Source organism: Mustela nigripes, chromosome 1 (genome assembly GCF_022355385.1).
Source record: "Mustela nigripes isolate SB6536 chromosome 1, MUSNIG.SB6536, whole genome shotgun sequence".
Classification (NCBI taxonomy): domain Eukaryota; kingdom Metazoa; phylum Chordata; class Mammalia; order Carnivora; family Mustelidae; genus Mustela; species Mustela nigripes.
Genome location: NC_081557.1, coordinates 33,039,875 through 33,061,245, shown reverse-complemented (window position 1 = coordinate 33,061,245; position 21,371 = coordinate 33,039,875). Strand labels below are relative to the sequence as shown.

The following is a 21,371-nucleotide window of genomic DNA, read 5'->3' as shown; positions in this document are numbered from 1 at the left end:
TAGTAAAGCTTAAAGAACCGGATTTGTAAATACTTGTGATGTGCTCTTTTTTAAAGAAAGACAGAAGTTATTATAATAGAAGCCTTACCGTGTTCTCCCATTACCCAGTGGATCACTGCATATATGGCCTTGAGTGGCCTTGCCTGACTTCAGAGACCACTGACTTCAAAAACAGGCTTTGAGTTTATATAATCATTTCTTGGGTTTTATTCTGCTTTGGATTTTGGCAAAAAATGATGTGAACAGGAGGTACCTCCTGTCCCTTAGTCCTTACCACCCAATTTTGCCACTTAATCTTATGTTGACTTCCATTATCATTTTACTCTGTTTGTCTTTATTAGATTCTATTAGACTTAAACTCCTGGAAGGTAGACACTGATGGTTTTCATGCCTCTAGCATAACACTTTGTATGCCATATATACACAATAATTTATTGCTGGAAAAACATGCTCTTCATTGTAACATTCTTTATAGAAGTGAAGGATGAAATCAGTCTACATCTCTGCAACACCATCAGGTTTAGGGGTGCTGACCACCCCCACACACTTAAAAAAATCATATGTTACTTTTGCTCCCTAAAAACTCAACTACTAATAGCCTGCTTTTGACTAGAAGCCTTACTGATAACAAGAACAGTTGATTAACACATATTTTGTATGTTATATGTGTTATGTTCTGTATTCTTACCATAAAGTAAGCTAGAGAAAAGAAAATGGTAAGAAAATCATAAGGAAGAGGAAAAACATTTCAGTACTATACTGGATTTATCAACAAACATCTGTATGTACGCGGGCCCGTGTAATTCAAACCTTGTTGTTTAAGGGTCAACTATATACACAGTGAGGTACGGACATACCAAACTCCTAATAATAGTATCTCTGTTGCTACAAGATTGGAAAGAAAATAGTCCAGGTTTGCTTATCCTTTGTTCAGTTTTATATTGCCAGATCTTTAAAATGAATGTGATTCAGTTTATAATTAAAAAACAAAAACAAAAACAAAAAAAACTTTGATGTGAAAGGTAGACTGACTCTGGACAGAGTCTAAAATTGACTCTGTCAATTTTAACTAATCTGCAGTTTACTGACACGTTAATGTCAGGGTCCTGATTTAAGTTCAGGACTACCCAGACCTTTATTAAAAAATAGGTTGTCCTTCATCCTCAAGGTAGAAATTTAAGAATTTAATTAAAAAAAAAAGTTGAATTGTCACAAGAGGTGGGGGGGGATGACTAAACTGTAGTAATTCTGACTGTAGTTCAACTCTTCCTTAACAGCTTGTCTTCTTCCAATCGGATATAATTATAATTGCTATGACATGATGAAAAGAATCCTAAAGTAATGTTCTTATTTATGTTTTTTTTTTTTTAAAGATTTTATTTACTTATTTGAGAGAGAGACAGTGAGAGAGAGAGCATGAGCAAGGAGAAGGTCAGAGGGAGAAGCAGACTCCCCGTGGAGCTGGGAGCCTGATGCGGGACTCGATTCCGGGACTCCGGGATCATGACCTGAGCCGAAGGCAGTTGTCCTACCAACTGAGCCACTCAGGCGTCCCTCTTATTTATGTTTTAATCTAACTACCTATATGTTTATTTTTAGCTGTGTGCAAGTATGCTTGCTTATAAGGAGTATGAAGTAGGGAGGTTGAATTCATCAGATAAAGCAGAACTCACTATTCAAAAGAGCATTTGTGGTTCTGGTTCTGAGTAAGATGGAGTAAGCATTTGCCTGTCCCTTTGAAGGCACTGGGCAGAATGTAAGTAGCAGCTATTTAAGGATTCTGAGAAGTAAATCGTAACAGGTAGATGGGGAGAGTTCAAGAAACCACTGAACCAGGAGCTAATTTACATATTCTCCCCCTCCCTGCCAACTGGGTCTCCTTCCCTGTTCCCTGCCATGCCTAAACTTGAACCATGGAAGTAAGGATTAGTGAGACGGCACTCTAGGAGAAACCCTCTAGTTCAAGTTCAAGGAACTAGAAGGAGGTCTCCTGGCAGCACAGGTGCCTGAAACTCGGGGGGAGGAGAACTTCCTCTTTGAACCAAGGAGTTGTGGTGCCAAGATAGCTGTTCTTAGAAGTGACACCCAAGGCATGATACATAAAAGAAAATAATTGATAACTTGGACTTCATCAAAATTAAAATGTTTGCCATATGAAAGAGACTTCTAAGAAATAGGAAAATAAGCTTCAGGCTGGGAGAAAATATTTGCAAATCGAGACACAAAGGACTTGTGTCTGGAATGTATAATGTTAAGAGCTCTCCAAACTTAACAGTGAGAAAACAAACAGCCCAATTAAAAAATGGGTAAAATACAGTTCTCCAAAGAAGATATACAGATGGCAAATAAGCACATGAGAAGATACTCAACTTCAGCCATTAGGGATATGCAAATTAAGACCATGATGCTTTACTGCTACCTATCTGTTACACTGATCATACCAGATGCCAGTGAGCATGTAGAGCAGTTGGAACTCTCATACATTGCTAGTGGCAATGCAAAGTGGTACAGCCACTCTGGAGAATAGTTTGACGATTTCTTGTAAATTTAACATAGATCACCGGATGGCCAAGCAATCTCACTCTTACAGAAGCAAAAATGTATGTTCATACAAAAGCTTTGTACATGAATGTTTAGCAGCTCTACTTAAAATTGCCAAAAACTGGAAACAACTTGCCTGGATTATTTGAATGGATAAACTGTGATACTTTCATATAATGGAATACTATACAGCAGGGAAAGAACTATTAATAAGACAGAACCACTGGATTGAGTCTCAGAAAGCATTATGTTGAGTGAAAGAAGCCAATCTTAGAAGATTATATGCTTTAGAATTCCATTACATGACATTCTGGGAAAGATGAAACTAGTGATGAAGAATGTATTGGTGATTGGCAGAAGTTGAGGTAGGGGGAGGGTGTGACCATAAAGCAGTATCCCAGTGGAGTTTCAATATGGTGGTTAGGTGAAAATATATCATCTTGTATGTTTTTTCTTTTTTCTTCTCTGTTCTTTGTTCATTTTTTCCTACTTTTCTTGCCTTTTATTTATTTATTTATTTAATTTTAAGATTTTATTTATTTATTTGAGGGAGCACAAATGGGGTAGGAGGGAGAAGGAGAAGTATACCCTCTGCTGAGCAGGGAGCCCAATGTCGGGCTCTATTCCAGGACCCTGGGATCATGACCTGAGTGTAAGTCAGATGCTTAACTGACTGAGCCCCCCAGGAACCCCTTTTCTTGCCTTTTAAAAAAATAATAATTGGGTGTCTTTAATATATTTTATTTTGTCTCTGCTCTTGGCTTATTATACCTTTTTTTTTTTTTTTTAAAGATTTCATTTATTCACTTGACAGAGATCACAGGTAGGCAGAGAGGCAGGCCGAGAGAGAGGGGAAAGCAGGCTCCCCCAGAGCAGAGAGCCTGATGCGGGGCTTAATCCGAGGACCCTGTGATCATGACCTGAGCCGAAGGCAGAGGCTTTAACCCACTGAGCCACCCAGGTGCCCCTTATTATACCTTTTTATTTAGAGGTTGCCCTTGGGTTACCATTATACTCCTTATCACTGCATACCTGCAAATACTATTATAGTATCTCTTATAACTGTTTTAACATCTTTTACGAGTATACTGGCAAGTATACTTCCACTTTTCTACAATTACCAAGAAATCAAAAAATAAGAAAATGTCCCTTATGTTTACCCACATAATTATACATAGCTACTGGTGTGGTCTGGTACTCTGTTCCTTTGTATTGTTTTATATAGATTGCCATATGGTATTATTTTCATTTAAGCCTAAAGAAATTCTCTTATCATTTCTTTTAGTATAAGTTTTCTGGCAACTTTCTCATCTTTTGTTTGTCTCAAAAAGTATGTATTTCACCCCCATTTTTGAAGAATAGTTTTGCTGGTGTTTCAGGTTTGCAGTTCTCTCAGCTCTTTAAAACTGTGTTTTGTGTTCTTGCCTGCGCTTACAGGTAAGAAGTCTGAATTCATTCTTATCTTTGTATATTTGTGCCTTTGCAAATGACTTTTGTTTTATGACAAAATATATAATTTGGAATTTTCTCAAAATGAGCATCTCATCTTAGTGGATATGATTAAGATGAAAATCTTTCCTAGGATATGCCTGTAAGACTGGAAGAAATTCTCATTTAAGGATATAGATACTATTGACAGTAGTAGATGCTTCATTATGTAATTGAATGTGACATTAATTCTCCTACTATGCTATGTCAAATTACTCTTATTCTTCAGTGCAGGAATCACAGCCATGGCCCCCACCGTCCAGGATTTGGTCGACATGGAATCTGCGCATCTGAAAGCAAAGAACTTGCTAAAGCGAGAGAAGCTCTTCCTCTTATAGAGGACTCTAGTAACTGTGACATTGTAAAAGCTACCCAGTAAGTCTCCCCAGTGTTTCCTTTTGTCCTGTGTTCTGTTGAATCATAATAATATTTGTACATTTCATGGCAGCCCAGTATATACCTTCCTCACTTCATACTTCAGCACTAACATGTTTGTCCTGCCAGCATCAGAGCATTTGATGCAGTGCACCTGATTCACTCTTGATTACCCGTCTCTCCCATTAAGTCAAGAGCAGCTTCTTAGCAAAAGCATGCCGTTTTCATCCTTGTCATCCCAGTGCTTTTGCATAGTTCTTGTCTTGTATCAGGTGCTGGATAAACCTTTGTTGAGTGGATGAATGATTATAAATGATATTAAAGTTTGAAAGTATAAGTTTGAAACACAAATCTGAGTGTTTAAAAAGGTACTACAACCTAAATAGGTCAGTGGGATGGGAAAAATATCAGCTCACACATTTATGGATATTTTAAACAGTTATTTATTGAGTACTTTCTATGCACCTATTGTATTAGAGGCACTGGAAGAACGCTAGTAAAGTAAAATAGGTTTTCCGACCGCTTGAAACATACAGCAGGTTATTTGCTTGCACTGAAAATGGAAAGTAGGTTTTGAAAGTTTCCCCTTAAGATTTCCATATGTGGGTACTTGCATTAAATCATTTCTAACATTTTTTTTTCATTTCTAACATTTTTATCCTCATGGATCTCACTGTTCATTAACAACCAACCTGCCTCTTGCCATTGAACATATTTTGAAATACTTTGTCTGTCAGACTTCATTAATTGACTACTGTAATCAAATACAAGTCTGTCCATCAGAGCTTTCAATCAACATTAAGGAACTAATGTTATCACATTAACTTGATATAATTTCTATTAAAAGCAAAGATGTTTGGTGATTAATAAGCCTGTTAACATTAACAAAGACTAATGTGTTATTTATGTTTAAAAATAATCGATGATTATTTTAGTATTCTGATTACTGATTTATATGAACTCTAGAGACCCTTGGAACTGCTCCTTTAGGTGAATATTATTTGCTATTCTGATTTTTATATGAAGGTAAGAATGTTCTTAAGGTAAATATTTGCTTTAATTAGCATAGAAGCATTTAAATATTTATCTGCTGTCAGTAAAGCTCTGTTATGATGAATGTAAGAAATTAGGTAACATTCACAGGGAATCTCAGTAAAAACTCGCATTTTATATCTTTCCTGAAATTTCCTCCAGGTCTTGGACCTTCTTAAATGGTTGTGGGAATATAATTAGGTAGTATTTGGAAAGGGCCAAAGAGAACTAGGATATGTACATTGTCTAAATCACTAAAAGCCTCATTAGTGTTTACTCTTATATTTCTCACATAAGGGAAGTATTTTTCAGTGAAATGTTAAAGTTGATATTTAAAACTTGGAGAATATGAATATATGTATCATTGTCAACAGTTCACTTTCTTACTTCTCTTTTCACTTAGCATTGTCAAACAGGTATCTCTGTCTTTTAAAAAGTGCCATAAAGTCAGACTGATAAGCCTACATATTTTGGTAAGGCAGAAATTATTTAATCTAAAATGTGATTTTGGCCCTCGAGGGCCTATTGAAACATTCAGGTCCTTCTAAATGGAAAGAAGTCTGAAAGAAAGGCTAAATGGTCTGTTGGAGACTTAATAGTTACAGTTAGAAAGAAATAAAGCTAATGAATGATTTTAAAAATTACTGTAACATTAAGAAGAGTCATTTCTCATTCTGATAATTTAATAACACTCTTAAATATTCCTCAAGTCCATCCCTCCTTTTCCATCTCTTAGTTTAGGTTCTCTTTGGCTCTCACCTGTATTTCTGTATAAGAGTCACCCTCTTCTTTTTTAAAATATTATTTATTTATTTATTTGACACAAAGAGAGAGAGAGAGAGGCAGTAAGAGAGGGAACACAAGCACGGAAGTGGGAGAGGGAGAAGCAGGCTTTCCGCTGAGCAGGGAGCCCAATGCGGGGTTCAATCCCAGGACCCTGGGATCATGACCTGACCCAAAGGCAGTTGCTTAACGACTGAGCCACCCAGGCGCCCTGAGTCACTCTCTTCTAATTAACTTCCATTCTACCACTAACGCGATCTACTTGAAACTCAAAGTGTATGTGCTTTCCTCTTTAAAACCTTCAGTGGCTTCCTTTTAAGCTAAGCAGTCTAAACTGCGTAGCATGGCCTAGAAGGCCCCCGCAGTCTCTGCGTACCTCTTCTAGCCTTGTCTCTTGCCATTCCCTTTTTTTAATGCTTTATGTTTCTGCTGTGCTAACTCACTTATATTTCTCTGAACATCATGCAGTTTCTCATCTCTGATTTTTGTCCAGTCTGTTTCCTTAGCCTCAGATGCCTTCCTTCAACCTGTGAAGCAGTTCACATATATCATGCTTCATCTCCAGGAAGGAGATCCTTCCTTTCTTTGCTGTAACTATACCATATCTACATTGTATTGTTAAATTTATCCCATTCCAAGTTTGCTGTTGTCTGTCTCCCTTATTAAGGGAGAGGATTGTAGTCAGGGATCAGCACTATACATTTCTAGCATATAGTAGAGGATAATATGAAATTTACTGAAGGGAGGGGAAATGTGAATGTTGAAGCTTAATTAGGAAAATCAAGTTCAACTCCCAAGTAGGTTGATCTGGTCAGTTAGTAAATAAGGTTTACTTTTGTTGTTTGGCTTAACAGTATGCCCTCTGTGTATGTCTTTGTTAATTACTGTATTCCTGTGTCAACTGAAAGGTTAAATAAAGGCATGGTAAAAGGAAGAAGTTTTGGTATTCGAAATTATTTTAATGGTATTAATTGTGCTTTTTTTAAAAATTTGAGATACGGGATTTTTGAACGTTGTAAAGAATTGGTAGAAGCAGGATATGATGTCAGGCAACCAGACAAAGAAAATGTGTCACTTCTTCATTGGGCTGCTATAAACAACAGGCTGGATCTTGTAAGGTAAGATGGGATATATGTGTGTTAATTAAGTGTGTATTTGTTATTCTAGATCTCTCTTCATTTTTTTCTTCAAGTACAAGTATGAATGTTGTGCCATCTGTCATCTTTTATTGTGAATGAATACCTGAAACTTTGTGCCCCACACATCAGTTATCATAGTGTTGAAAAGAACCTTAGTGATCATCCATTTTAGGACTCTCACTGGACCCTAAAAGAAAAATTGAAGATAAAGCCAAGGGGCCCATTGTAAAGATAAAGTTCTGGCAGTGAAATTTAACATTTTTCTGTGTTTGTTTTTCTTTTCTAAGTAAGCTCTAGACCCAGCGTGGGGCTTGAACTCACAACCTCAAGATCAGGGATTGCATGCCTTTGACTGAGCCAGCCAGGCACCCACCTCCCCCAATTTTTTTTTTTTTTTTTTGGTTAGGATTTATTTATTTTAGAGGGAGGGGCAGAGGGAGAGAGAGTCTCAAGCAGACCCCACACTGAGCTCAGAGCCTGATGCGGGTCTCAGTCTCATGATGCTGAGATCATGACCTTCACCGAAACCAAGTGTTGGGTGTTCAATTGACTAAGCTATCCAGGTACCCCACCCCCATCATTTTTTGAAAGGGAAAAGCATAACAAACTGTCTCAGACTAGAACAGAAAGTTTCTTCTAGTTTAGAAGAAACATTAACATATTGTACTTTGTCATAATTCCAGTAGGAGTCGATCAGTAGGGGAATGATTTAACCGTTTTTTAAACTACATACAGAATACATTTTTAAGTAGACATGTATTAAGTTGTAAAAAGTATTTCCCCTTCATAGAGTGGTGCTGTCTACCCAGAGTTTTTTGGTTTGTCTCTTAATTTTATGCTTTAGTGTGTAAAATATATGTGTGCATGTGAATGTGTGTATATTTTTGTATGATATAATATTTAAAAACCCTGGCATTTAAGAAAATAAAAATGGGCTAACATTTAAAATATACTAAAATAAACACACTTTATACTCACAGGCAAATACCTTTTCTGTGGAAATAAACTAGAATACTATTTGGATAATATGATATATGAAGCACAACTTTAAAATATTATAAATTATAATTATAAATATTATAATTATTATATCACAATAAATATATATTATATAATATATAAAATATATATAAATAAAAGCTATATTTTATATAAAATATAATAAAATTATTTTAATCTGTATATTTTAATTTGCTACTATATTATATTATAAAATAAAATAAATATAATATATAAAATTAAATATATATAAATATAGAGAAAATAAGTATAAAATTACATATAGAAAAATATATAACATTTATATACTATATATAGAAAAAATATACAAAATTATATATTATATAATGTGTTTTATATACAATATGGATATAAAATAAAAATAAATATTATAAAATACAATTATAATAATTATAAATATTATAATTCCTGTAAACCACAAAATAAAGTCTCTTTACCTTATAGGTTTATTTAATACACTGTATCACACCTGTGACCCCGAAATAGAAAGCCAAATACTCAAAATGTCTAACTTTTCTGAAAGGATTTTGAATTAATTTTTTACTACTTATTTTTAGAATTCAATCCCACCTAGTAATTCTAATTCTAAACCGTTAAAAGTGACATAATTTCACCTTTCTTCTTGCAAGTTAAGTAGAATGTGTGATCCTAATTGTTTTGAATATAAACCATTTTAAGAGTTCCGGGTAATTAGAGTATGTAGTGAGTAGTTAACGTGCGTTTGGTGTGTCAGTTCTAATGGAATGTTCCTGACTGCAGGAATCATTACTGAAATGCCGAGAATATTTCACCAGGGATCTGTTTGATGCTATGTGTGAATCCCTTGAATCTCATGTAGGTCTGAGTGCTTCTAGAGAGGGTTATTATAATTTGTTTTCATGTATATAACAACGAAAAACTAATGTTTTCTTTCTCATCATGAATTTTTAGTTTTAAGTCTTATTTTCATTTATGTCTGCTCTTAATAGGTTTTATATTTCAAAAGGTGCTGTAGTAGATCAGTTGGGTGGAGATTTAAATTCAACTCCTCTTCACTGGGCCATCAGGTAATGAATTTTTTGAATACTGAAAGTGCTATTCAGAATCAAAGTGACTTTTCTGTGATAATGGAAGTGTTTTGTTTTGTGCTAGCCAATGTGGCTAATGCAAGTAAGGAAATGAATTTTTAATTTTATTTAATTTTAACTAATTTAAATAGCCACATGTGGCTAGTAACTACCATTGGAAACTGCTGTTATAGACCATTTGAAAGGCTTTCTTTCCCTTTTTTCCCTTTCTTCATTAAAAAAAAAAGTACAGTTTCAAAGAGTTTCCAGAGATAGTATGTTTTTGTGTTTAATTTAAGTTTCTACTATGATGCTTAAACTCAAGTATGTGTGTTATATTTCCTTATAATCAAAATAAGTATCTTTATATCTGATCACATGGATAAAGCTATAGTTCAGAGAACTGTAAACTCACTTCTTTTTTTTTTTTTTTCAAATTTTTATTTAAATTCCAGTTAATTAACATGCAGTGTAATATTGGTTTCAGGAGTAGAATTCAGTGATTCATCACTTACATACAACACCCAGGGCTCATCATAACACGTGCCCTCCTTAATATCCATCTCAGTCAGTTCTTTTCTCTGCTATATATTGGCCTTTTGAAGCTGTAGTTGATATGTGCCTATCTTGATAACTTTTTTTTTTTAAGGGAGGTTTCTTTCTTTTTTTTTTTTTCTTAAAGATTTTATTTATTTATTTGACAGAGAGAGAGACAGAGAGACAGTGAGAGAGAGAACACAAGCAGAGGGAGTGGGAGAGGAAGACGCAGGCTTCCTGCTGAGGAGGGAGCCCGATGCAGGGCTCGATCCCAGAACCCATGGATCATGACCTGAGTCAAAGTCAGATGCTTAACGACTGAACCACCCAGACGCTGTGTCTTGATACTTAATAATTTCTTCATCTGTCACTTTAATCCCAGTCTCTGGTTGGTGGGGTTGGCATGAACCCCAAACTAAAATGAATAATTGTACATTTAAGAAAAGGAGTGAAATCTTTTTTCCATATCCAAGAATTTTGAAGAATCTAGGTTAACTCATCCCTTTTAAGTTAGCAAGATACAGTGCTTTACATGGAAAATGAGCCACAATCAAGTGTAAAAGTATGTAGTTTCCAAGAATAAATAATATTATCACAGTATTTCTGTAGTTTGTGAATGTTGTACTTCATTGTATCTGACTCACGATTATTTCTTGATTTTTAAAATAGCAGCAATGCAGTTTAAGTGATTTTAAAGTTTTCATTTTGGGCATTAGTCATGTAAAGTTATTATTTATATGTGGTAGCAACATAAGATTTATAGTAGATTGGGAGGTTATTAAGTGTATTACCAGCACTCAAGAAGGACTTTATAGATAGCTCTAAGTTTGGAGCCTTAAAGTGAAATATGTCTAGAGAATCTCCAGTGTCTATTAGGGGGGCGCCTGGGTGGCTCAGTGGGTTAAGCCGCTGCCTTCGGCTCAGGTCATGATCTCAGGGTCCTGGGATCGAGTCCAGCATCGGGCTCTCTGCTCAGCAGGGAGCCTGCTTCCCTCTCTCTCTCTGCCTGCCTCTTCATCTACTTGTGATTTCTCTCTGTCAAATAAATAAATAAAATCTTAAAAAAAATAAAAATAAAAAAAAATAAAAGTCTATTAGGAAATACTGTTTATATTGAACCAAAAGCTCTCATGTCTTAGGGATATCAGTTTTTCCCTTAAGTTTTTCTACATGCTACAGAAAACTGTATAATTTTTATCCTCTCTTTACAGACAAGGGCATTTGCCTATGGTCATATTACTACTACAGTATGGAGCAGACCCCACTCTCATTGATGGGGAGGGCTTCAGCAGCATCCACCTGGCAGTATTATTTCAACACATGCCCATTATAGCATATCTCATCTCCAAAGGACAGGTATGTTTTGAAACCTATCTTATACTCCAGCTGTTGTGAAGCTGAAGAGATTGGAAGGATGATTAGTAATACTCTGTCCTCATTTTTAAAGTAGAAGTTAAAGATATCCGGATAGTCAAATATTAGCCTCAGTAAGTGTAGCTGTGCTAGTTTTCTAGCTTCATTGGAGCAAAAAGGACAGATCATTTAGCACAGTAACATGTAATAGATATTTTTGAAACGTGTAAGCCTATAATAGTTTTCCTTATGATCCCAGTAATTTGCAGAGTTTTTCAAAAACATGACTTCAAAACCTGTATTTTTCTTCTGGTTGAATATAGGAATGGTAGTCAGATCACTAAATTAACCCATCATTTGCTTTCATTATTTGAGTCCAAATGGGAGACCAATTTGAATATGTGCTTCTTATTGTTCTCTAAAGTAATTCCATGAAAAATGACTTGCCTTAAGAGGCATCCATTTATGGCACAGGTTAAATTATAGGGTATTGGCGGTGGGAGTTTCACTGTCAGCTGTTCTTGTCTGGGATCTGCTTTCTGGTTGCGAAGTAGTTTATGTATCAGCAGACTTGCCTGTAACAGGCGTGGAAACATGTTTGCACAAATGCTCTTGGAATGATTGTGTTCTTTTTAAATAAGCACTTTCTCTCAGACTTAGCCAACTGAAGTAGAATAATTATAACCTCTTGGGTCTCATTTTGGGAAGACGTATGAGGAGGAGCCCTGTCTGCCTCTCTTTCGGCTCTTTCCTGAGTTGTATTCCTCCAAGGCCCAAGAGATTCTTTGGTAACTGAAACTCTTTCTTTGACTTGGATGGAATCATTATTGTGTGCCTCAAGCCTGGGCCATCTTATTAAAAGGAGCATATCCTCGTGGAGATAGGGTTTCCTTTTTTCCCCCCTCTATCCTGGAAAAGAGAAAAGAATTTTTCATGCTTTTACTCTTTGAAACGTAAGTCCAAAAATATGGTGAGTTGCCTCAGAAAAGATGGACATTTCACCATCCCTTGAAGTATGTTTATGTAAAGACTGGGTGCTGTTACATAAGACACGATGGTTTGAAATAGTGTGTCAGTTAAGTTGTAACCTAGATGATTCCTAAGGTCTCTGAGTCTCTTATATTTGATGGTGATTATTAGCGTTCTCCCCCTTCCCTTAGCTCTCTTCCTTTCACATCATATACTTTAAACTATATATTCACGTTTTCCCTTTAAGAATATTTTGTAGAAAACGGTGAATTTTTATCCTATGGATTTGAAGCAGAATATTCTTTTGTTCAAATGATATTTGAACCCTTCTTGTAAACACAACCCTTCTTGTAAACCCTTCTTGTAATGTTGAATGTATTAGAGAGCTACTTCCATTAAGAGAAGAGAGAATTTTGACGGCGTTTACAGTAAGTCTGATTGACTCTTCCTTTTGGACAGAGTGTGAATATGACAGATTTAAATGGGCAGACACCTCTGATGTTATCAGCTCACAAAGTACTTGGGTAAGTATATTTAATTGAATTGCCTCATTTTGATTCTTGGTTCTAATTTCTCTGTATGTAATTTTAAATATCTTAATCTATGTTGAGATGATAATACCGTCTGAAGAGGAAAGGAAGATTTTCCACCCTGTGACTGCTAGGAACTTTTAATGTAGTTGTGGTTAAGCACCACTGAAATAAATTTTCTTTTTCACAATAGTTTTTTCCTGATAGTTTGAAAGCTACTAATAAGAAAAAAATTTCCTTATAGAACAGGTAGAGAATCCATAGCATATACTTACTAATATGACTTATATTTCTGACTTTGCATTTTTTAAAAATTGGCTTCAAGTTTAAATCTTCTTATAATTTGAAATCTGGTTGATAAAATCTTTTCAGAAAACAATACGTTTTGAGGCTCTCTGACATTGTTGACTGCTCTGAAAATATTAATTGTAACTGATCTACGAATATAGTCTATTGATGTGTTTATATCAAGTATTTACATATTTAAGTTTTTCTATGTATTATATAAACACATGTGATTAATGACCACCAGATAGTCAATGTCTGGTATTCTTTCTGTCCAAATACTTGCTACAGTTTTACCTTTATGAATTTGTTTCCAGTGTTATACTTAATTTCTGATTCTGCTTTTACTTAGGACCTCTCTCCTAGGAACTGAGTTAGTTGTGATGCCATTTATTCATGCTGGGGGCTGGGAGCTGAGTTTTATTAAAAAGCATTTCTTCTTTTCTGGTGATAACACTAAAGTCAGATAATAGTGTTTAAAGATATTGATAGAATAAGTAAGTAGAATACTGTTTTATTAAAAGAATCTCTTGAGTAGTCATGAAAGAAGGGAAGATATTGATGGTAAAGTAAAAATATTGAATGCTGCCTGCTATTCCATAGGTTTCTAAGATAAATAAATAATTTAGGACATTATTTCTACCTGTTTTATTTAATAATTGGTTAAAGGGAACGTGAAAAGTTAGCTTTTGGTTTATCGCCTCAGATAGAATGTTGTACATTTAGTTTTAATTAGGTAAATAACATAACATTGGCCGAAGTTAAATTCACAATTTAAGAAAAAATGTTAACCAAGAGAACAACAATATGAAAATAAAAGGTTAAAAACAAAAGAAGTTATTTCATTGTACTGATGTTGTGAAATTAAATTATCTGTGTAGCAGACTGTCACTTCCTGGATGTCTTTTTGAAAGGTGCATCTCTCCTATTAACCCCTGGAATAGAACTCTGCAGAAAGAAGTGTATTGGTTTTCAGAATACTTAACTGATTGGTCAATTTATATGTTAGCTTAAAAGATCCATAATTTTGCATTTACCCTTGAAATCACTCATCTCTCTAAAACTCCTGGGTATTTTATTGTTTTGAAACAGACCAGAACCAACTGGATTTCTTTTAAAGTTTAATCCTTCTCTCACTGTGGTTGATAAAATACACCAGAACACTCCCCTCCACTGGGCAGTTGCAGCAGGAAATGTTAATGCGGTCGATAAACTTTTGGAAGCTGGTTCTAGCCTGGATATCCGAAATGTTAAGGTATGACCAGGTATTTATCGCCCTTAGTTTATTATGTCTTCAGTGAGGATATTAGTACATCAACGTAAACATAAGCTACGCATATATTTTCAATTAACCACAGGATAAATAACCACGAACTGTAGCTGGCTACTTTCAGAATGAATATATTTGAGTCTATGATTCTGCTGATTTCTTATCAAATGTTTAGCACCCATACTCTGTAGAAAATATAATTGAATATTCTCTCTCTCTCTTATTAAGGGTGAAACACCTCTTGACATAGCTTTACAGAATAAAAATCGCCTCATTATTCACATGCTAAAAACAGAGGCAAAAATGAGAGCCAACAAGAAGTTCAGACTTTGGAGGTGGCTGCAGAAATGTGAGGTATTTTCATATGGGTTCTGTTCTATGGGCCATAAAAAGGACTGTTTTGTTCATTTGTGTTTGTTTTTGAAGGTAAATCAGGGAGGAAACCAGGGCGAAACCAGGAAATTAGCTTAGTGCTACATTACATCTGCTAATTACATATTTCCACACATCACATGGCCCAGAGTTGGAAATTTGGCATTTTGTTAGCAATTTACTGGTGATCCTCAGCTAGATGGCTCTAAAGCTGTGTGTTATCTTGTGAATGTCATAGCATACTTCCACATTTAATGAATGAATTGAAAACAGACTGATTTTTAAAGAAACAAAAGGAGAAATACCTTGTTGAGAGAAAATTTATAGAAGTTTTTTTTCTTTTTCTTTTTCTTTTTTTTTTAAAGATTTTTATTTATTTATTTGATAGAGGTCACAAATAGGCAGAGAGGCAGACAGAGACAGAGGGGGAAGCAGGCTCTCTGCTGAGCAGAGAGCCCGATGCAGGGCTTGGTCCCAGGACCCTGAGATCATGACCTGAGCTGAAAGCAGAGGCTTGAACCCCCTGAGCCACCCAGGTGCTACTGCTTCTTCTATAAGAAGATTTTCTTATAGAACTTGTTTTTATTTAAAATTTTTTCAAGAGGAAAATAGTAACATTCAACACAGAGGAGTTAGACTTTAAAAATAAGTGTTGCAGACTTCAAGCATGTGATGGCTCCTCACAAAATAAAAACATCTGGAATTTCTACAGATGTACCCCGAGTTTACTCTTGGTTTAAGTTGGCAGTTCTGAGTGATGTTCTTCTAAACTTAATTGATAGAGAAAGTTAGGAAGTTCAGCTTGTTCTTGTGAATGGCCCCCCAAATCTAAGTCATACTAGTGAATATAATTCAAATTGTTAAAAACAAGATACTGAGTTGATTCTACTTTTTTAATGTTTTCAAATAAGACAGATGACATCATCTTAGCTAATAATGATTAGTAATTTTATCCTTACATCGATTCTAAATTCACGGGCACCAGATTTCTGTGCAGAGGGTCATCACAAATATCGCACCAATTTTGCATTCAGATGTATGGAGGGAGAGAGGAAGGAGTAACTGTCACTCCTCAGTATCCTTTGCCAGCCCCTCTGCTTCTCTCCTACCCCCATATTGGTAGGGTGCCCCAGGATTTTGTTCTTGGACCTCTTTTTTAATCCATTCATTCCCTTGGTGATTTCATACACTCCATGGCTTTATTCTTTTTTTTTTTTTTTTTTTTTACGGTTTTATTTATTTATTTGAGAGAGGGAGAAAAAGAGCATGAATGAGAAGTAGGGGCAGAAAGAGAGGGAGAAACAGACTCCCCAGCTGAGCCACCCAGGCACCCCCAGTGCACTTCCATGGCTTTACATGCCATGTATATGTTGACCGCTTCCAAAGTTATTTCTAGTTCAGATCTTTCCAGACTCCTATATCAAATTACCTACTTGAATTACCCAGTTCAGTGTCTGATAGGCAGCTCCAGCATAACATATCCCAAACTGAACTCCTTATCTTTGCCCCACTCCTCCCTAAGTATTCCATCCACAGCCTTTCCCTTAGTAGGTGGCAGCTCTGGCCTCCCAGCCATTTTTGCCTTTTCTCTGTCACACCATGTATCTAGTCCATTAGCAAAACATATTGGCTAATCCTGTCCTCAGTGTATTTCCAGAGTCTGACCCTTCTCACTGTTCCACCGGTGGCATTTTGGTCCAGCCACCATTATCTTCCATGCGGATTATTGCAGTTGTCTCACATCTCCTTGCCCCACTCACCTCTAGTCCATTGTCAGCGGAGCAGGCAGATGAATCTTTTGAAATGTAGGGCAGGTCCTGTCATTCCTCTGCTCAGAATCCTGTGATACCTCCCCCTGTGTCACAGAATAAAAACCAAAGTCCTTACCGTGACTTATAAGGCTCTATGTGATCCAGCTTTTATGTACTATTAAATCACTTAGTACATTTATCTTGTCATCTTCTGCTAGAATTTAAGCTCCATGGGAGAAAGGCCTTAAGTCGTGATCTGTCCCAGGTACCTAGAACAGTACCCAGCATACAGTTTGCACTGGAATAGTTATTGAGTGAATAAATACTGTGACTCGTCTATGAGTGTTAATGTCTGGGGTTAAAATTTGAGATCTGTATTTAATTCATATTTTTATTCTGAGATTATGTTGCCTGTAGATTCTAAGTTTACTACATTTTTAAAAATCTAAACTTGCTAATTTTATGTTGCCATGCAAATTAGATTTAAGATTTTATTTTTATTTATTTATTAAGAAAGAGTTTATTTATTTATTTGACAGAGAGAGAGAGACAGTGAGAGAGGGAACATAAGCAGGGGAAGTGGGAGAGGAAGAAGCAGACTTCCTGCTGAGCAGGGAGCCTGACGCGGGGCTCGATCCCAGGACCCTGGGATCATGACGTGAGCTGAAGGCAGACGCTTAACGACTGAGCCACCCAGGAACTCCTAGATTGAGGATTTTAAAGATTTGATAGCATTGGAAACTATTCATCCCCAGAATACTTAGAGAAGTAAAAATCGAAGAAAATAGGGCAGAATATAGTTTCTCTCTTTGCTGTTACAAAGGTCACATGTATTGCAGTTAGGGGACTGCAATGCAGCAGTGTGATGCCCGGCTTCGGCGCCACAGTCACCTGCACTGTTGGTTCATAGACTGAACCAATAGATCGGAAGGATTAGCATCCTGAGGATTTATTTCAGTCTTTGGCCTTTGTATGTCACTTGACAACAGAGACCTACTCCTTTCTTAAAACTCTCTTCTCTGGCTTCATGGGACCTTTCTCTTGGTTTTCATCCTGCCTTTCTGGTCACACCAGTCAGTCTTTCTTGGTTACCTCTGACGACTTAGCTTTTTCCCCCTTAAATGTTTGTGTTAGTCAAGATTCTGCCCCTTTCTACCTGTACGTCCTTGGGATGTTGTTCATTCTTGGCTTTCCAGCCTATATACTGATGAGTACAAAATGTTCTCCTGGGTGATAGACCTGCTTTTCCTGTCTGCCTCTTGGGTATCTCCTAGATGCCCACAGACATCTGAAATTCCACATGCCCTAAACTATCATCTTTTCTGCAGGCTTGTTCCCTCTGACCTTCTTTATTAGGGGATGGCACCATCTGGTGTCCAGGCTGGAACTCCTGTACTCTCCTCATTGAGTCTTGAGTGTATTGATTTTTGTGTGGTTCCTTTGTTTTGCTTTATGCGTTCTGACCTGTAGTTACTGTTAGAAAGGAATTATTTTTAGAAATGTCAGCTCTCATGAACATTTTTCTAAAAGACCACCATTTCTTAGAGGGGAAGAAAGCGAAAGAAAATATGTTTAAGCAATATTTTATAACATTGAAGTTTTTTAAAAGATTGTTTCCAAGATTTGTGGTTTCTCAGACTTCATATTTATCAGTCAGCAATTTCAAGGAAAAAACTCTGTATTCTGCTATTGTATTAATTGTTATCATTTAGGAAGTAGTTCTTTTGTTGTACTAATCATTGTTAGAAACTTAGGATGTAAAATCCATAAGGTTCTAAAATTCTCAATCTCTTAATAGCTCTTCCTGCTGTTGATGCTTTCTGTGATTACCATGTGGGCTGTTGGAATCATACTGGACTTCAATTCAGATTCTTGGCTTTTAAAAGGATGTCTTCTATTAACATTGTTTTTTCTGACATCTTTGCTTCCAAGGTGTGTATATTAGTCTTTGCAAGGCTGGTTATTGCATTTCCATTTGATTGCTTATTTCTGTTGTTGATCAGCTAGAATCATAGGTTTTTATTGAGCTATGAATGTTACTTACCACACAGAAAATTCTTCAGGGTGGTGGGAGGGAAGGGCTTCGATAGTATATTATTTAGCTAAAAGCAAATTGGTCAACCCAATATTCTGACTGAATTGGCAATTGGTGGAAAATAAAGGTCCTAGCTCACTTTTTGAATTGTTGATTTGGATAAATAATGAGAAGATTTTTGTAACTGTTTTTATATCATGAAACATTTTTGCCCATTTTTCAGAAATGTTTTTTTCCTTAATCTAAACTCATTTTAAGCTCATTGTTTTTGCTCTTAATGCTTTATAGTTGAAACAACCTAATTAAATTGTAGGAAATTAGTAGCTAAATTGTAGTTAAAATAGTAGCTATGGTATGGTTCTGTTTTTAGGAAAATATTATGCAGGATTATATATAGTCATGGTTAAGAGTCAGGTTGCCTGGGTTCAAGTCAGGCTTTACCACACAGCATTCTGACATTGATTAAGTTGCTTTACCTCTCCACGCCTCACTTTGTTCATCTATAAAATGTGGATAATAATTGTGACAATCCCTGCTTCACGGTTAATGTATATACAGTGGTTAGAACCATGGCTGACATATATCACTCAGTAACCATACCACACCCCAGTCTTTTCTCACTTCCATTTTTCAGTAAAATGGCATCCGGTTCCCTGTGTGAATAATGAGTGTCATCCTTGGATTACTTTGATCTTTGGTTCATCCCTTTCCACCAGCTCATCACCAAGTCCTTCCTGCCCTTTGTCCAGTTTATTCTCTCCATCTCCTTGACCAGGACCCCAGACTGACGTCCCTAACTGGTCTTAACTTCAGCTCTTATCCCTTTATAGTTCATCCCCATTTAGCAATCAGCGCGGTCTTTTAAAAAGGCAAATAAATCATTTTCTGCTTTTTCTCCCTGCTTAAAGCCCTCTGGTTCCTTTTCTGTGTCTTCAAAATAAAATCCAGACTCCTTGCCTGTGAGGTATTACGTGATTCAGTCTCCCCTCTGATTTCATCTCTTTCCTCTCTTCCCTTCTTTGCTCTTCTACCTTCTTTCTGTTTCTAGAACACATTGTTGAGCTCATGCCCAGCCTCCCCTCTAGCCCTGGGCCTTGGCTTTTGCTTCTGTCTTTGTCTGAAGAGTTCCAGTGCCATATTGTTGTAGAGCAGGGTCACTTCCTTAGGCTGTCCCTAACTCTCTGCATCACTGTTTGATTTCCTTCATAGCACTTCATCACCGTTTCCTGGAGTGTTAAGGCCCCTATAAGCAGGAAACTTGTTCTCCTGCTCAATATTTTCACTTAGTGAATGAAAGAAAAATGTAATGATGATGATCCATAGAAAAGGATCTAAAAGGAAATACAGTGTTGCTCTCTTCAGAGTGTGGTGTTCAGTATTCCTATGCCCTTTTTTGCTTGCCAGCATTTTCCGGAATAAGCATGAGCCACTTGAGTCATAAGAAAAAACAAAGTATTAGAGGAAGCTTACTCTTGGTCATGTAAGAATAGGACAGTTGGTGGGGAATTAATTAGAATATAGATGCAAAGTAAAAACTTACGTTTCTGAAAAATACCAGAATGCCTAAAATTGCCTGCTATTCAGAAAACTTGTAACTTAGAGATATTTATTCATTTTCCACTAATAAGATTGACTCCGTTGCCAAAGACATTTTAAGCCAAATCACCAGGCATTTCAATCATTGCTTTGGGGTTTTTGTTTTTGCTTTGGCTTTTTCAGAGAGAAAGCCAGACCTGGCAGTATCTACTCACCTAGGATAGGAGCATTTGAGATTTTGTCTGTTCTGGTAGAAACCAGCAGTATGCAAAAATCATATGAAACTTTTGTTTCTGCTGACAGTGTGTCGAGGGCTTGGCATATGGACACAGTTCAAATGGGAGACAAATGTATATGGCACCTTTATCCATCCTGCTTTTATTTCTGACTTATTCTTCTGTAGAGACCCAGTTTCATGGAGCATAGGCAGCTGCAAACTTCTACTACTATTTAGGCTCCAGGGGCAGTTGCTTATCAATCCAGGCTGCTCTGTGGTGCCTGTTAGAAGTAGGTAGGTCATGGTCGCAGACTTACAAATTAGGTAGTTCACTGCACTGCTTAATTCAGTCAAACATCAAACACCTTCGTGCTGCAGGATCTCAGGTCATGCTGTGGAAGTTCCATGGGTTCTGTTTGGCCTATTCTGGCAGCATTTTATGAGCCTGCAGTTTGGGATCTTTAGTTTTTCTGAAATATTTTATCACGATGATGCTCATATCTTGAGAGCTTTTTAAAAAGTCCTTTCCCTACCTGTCATCAACCATTGTTTTTTCCTGGTATAACATTGTAAAACAGATCCAGGTAAACTCTGTTTATGCACAGATTTAGTATATTGAGTATTTAACACAAAAGACAGATTTTTTTCCTTTTGAAACTCCAATAGCAACAGTTGAGTAAGTGATATGTAGCCTTCCTTGTTGCTTTTTACTCAAGCAAGAGTGTTTGCGTTCTGACCACTGGTGCCACTTTTAGCCTTTATAGATCTTTTTTTATGTGGCTTGTCTGCTTTTCAGGCTGGTTGTGGGATGAAACTGCTTAGGGTTGTGTGCATCTGTTTTGTTTTTAAAAATAGGCTCCTGTCCTCCAGAAGGAAGCATATTAAACATGAAGGTGAATTTCCCAAGTATTTACAATTTTTGCATTTTGGAACATTTGAAAATATGAAATACCAAAAAGAAATACATGTGTGATACGTCACAATAGAACTGAAGAATCATTGCAAATAGAAAGTTACGGGGAATGAAATCCTGTAGAAGTTAGTTACAAGAACTAGAACGTGCATCTCTGCTTTACTTTTCTCATGGAAAAT

General features: G+C 36.3%; 1 protein-coding gene across 1 annotated transcript in view; it reads left to right on the top strand.

The window, feature by feature from the left end:
• ZDHHC13 (zinc finger DHHC-type palmitoyltransferase 13) overlaps positions 1–21,371 on the top strand; it is a 47,936-nt gene that overhangs the window by 6,617 nt on the left and 19,948 nt on the right. Inside the window, exons 2-9 of the mRNA XM_059407245.1 lie at positions 4,259–4,404; positions 7,215–7,337; positions 9,347–9,424; positions 11,173–11,317; positions 12,743–12,807; positions 14,191–14,353; positions 14,597–14,722; positions 18,290–18,423. Of these exons, the coding sequence (XP_059263228.1) occupies positions 4,259–4,404; positions 7,215–7,337; positions 9,347–9,424; positions 11,173–11,317; positions 12,743–12,807; positions 14,191–14,353; positions 14,597–14,722; positions 18,290–18,423 (980 nt within the window). The remainder of the gene's footprint in view (positions 1–4,258; positions 4,405–7,214; positions 7,338–9,346; positions 9,425–11,172; positions 11,318–12,742; positions 12,808–14,190; positions 14,354–14,596; positions 14,723–18,289; positions 18,424–21,371) is intronic.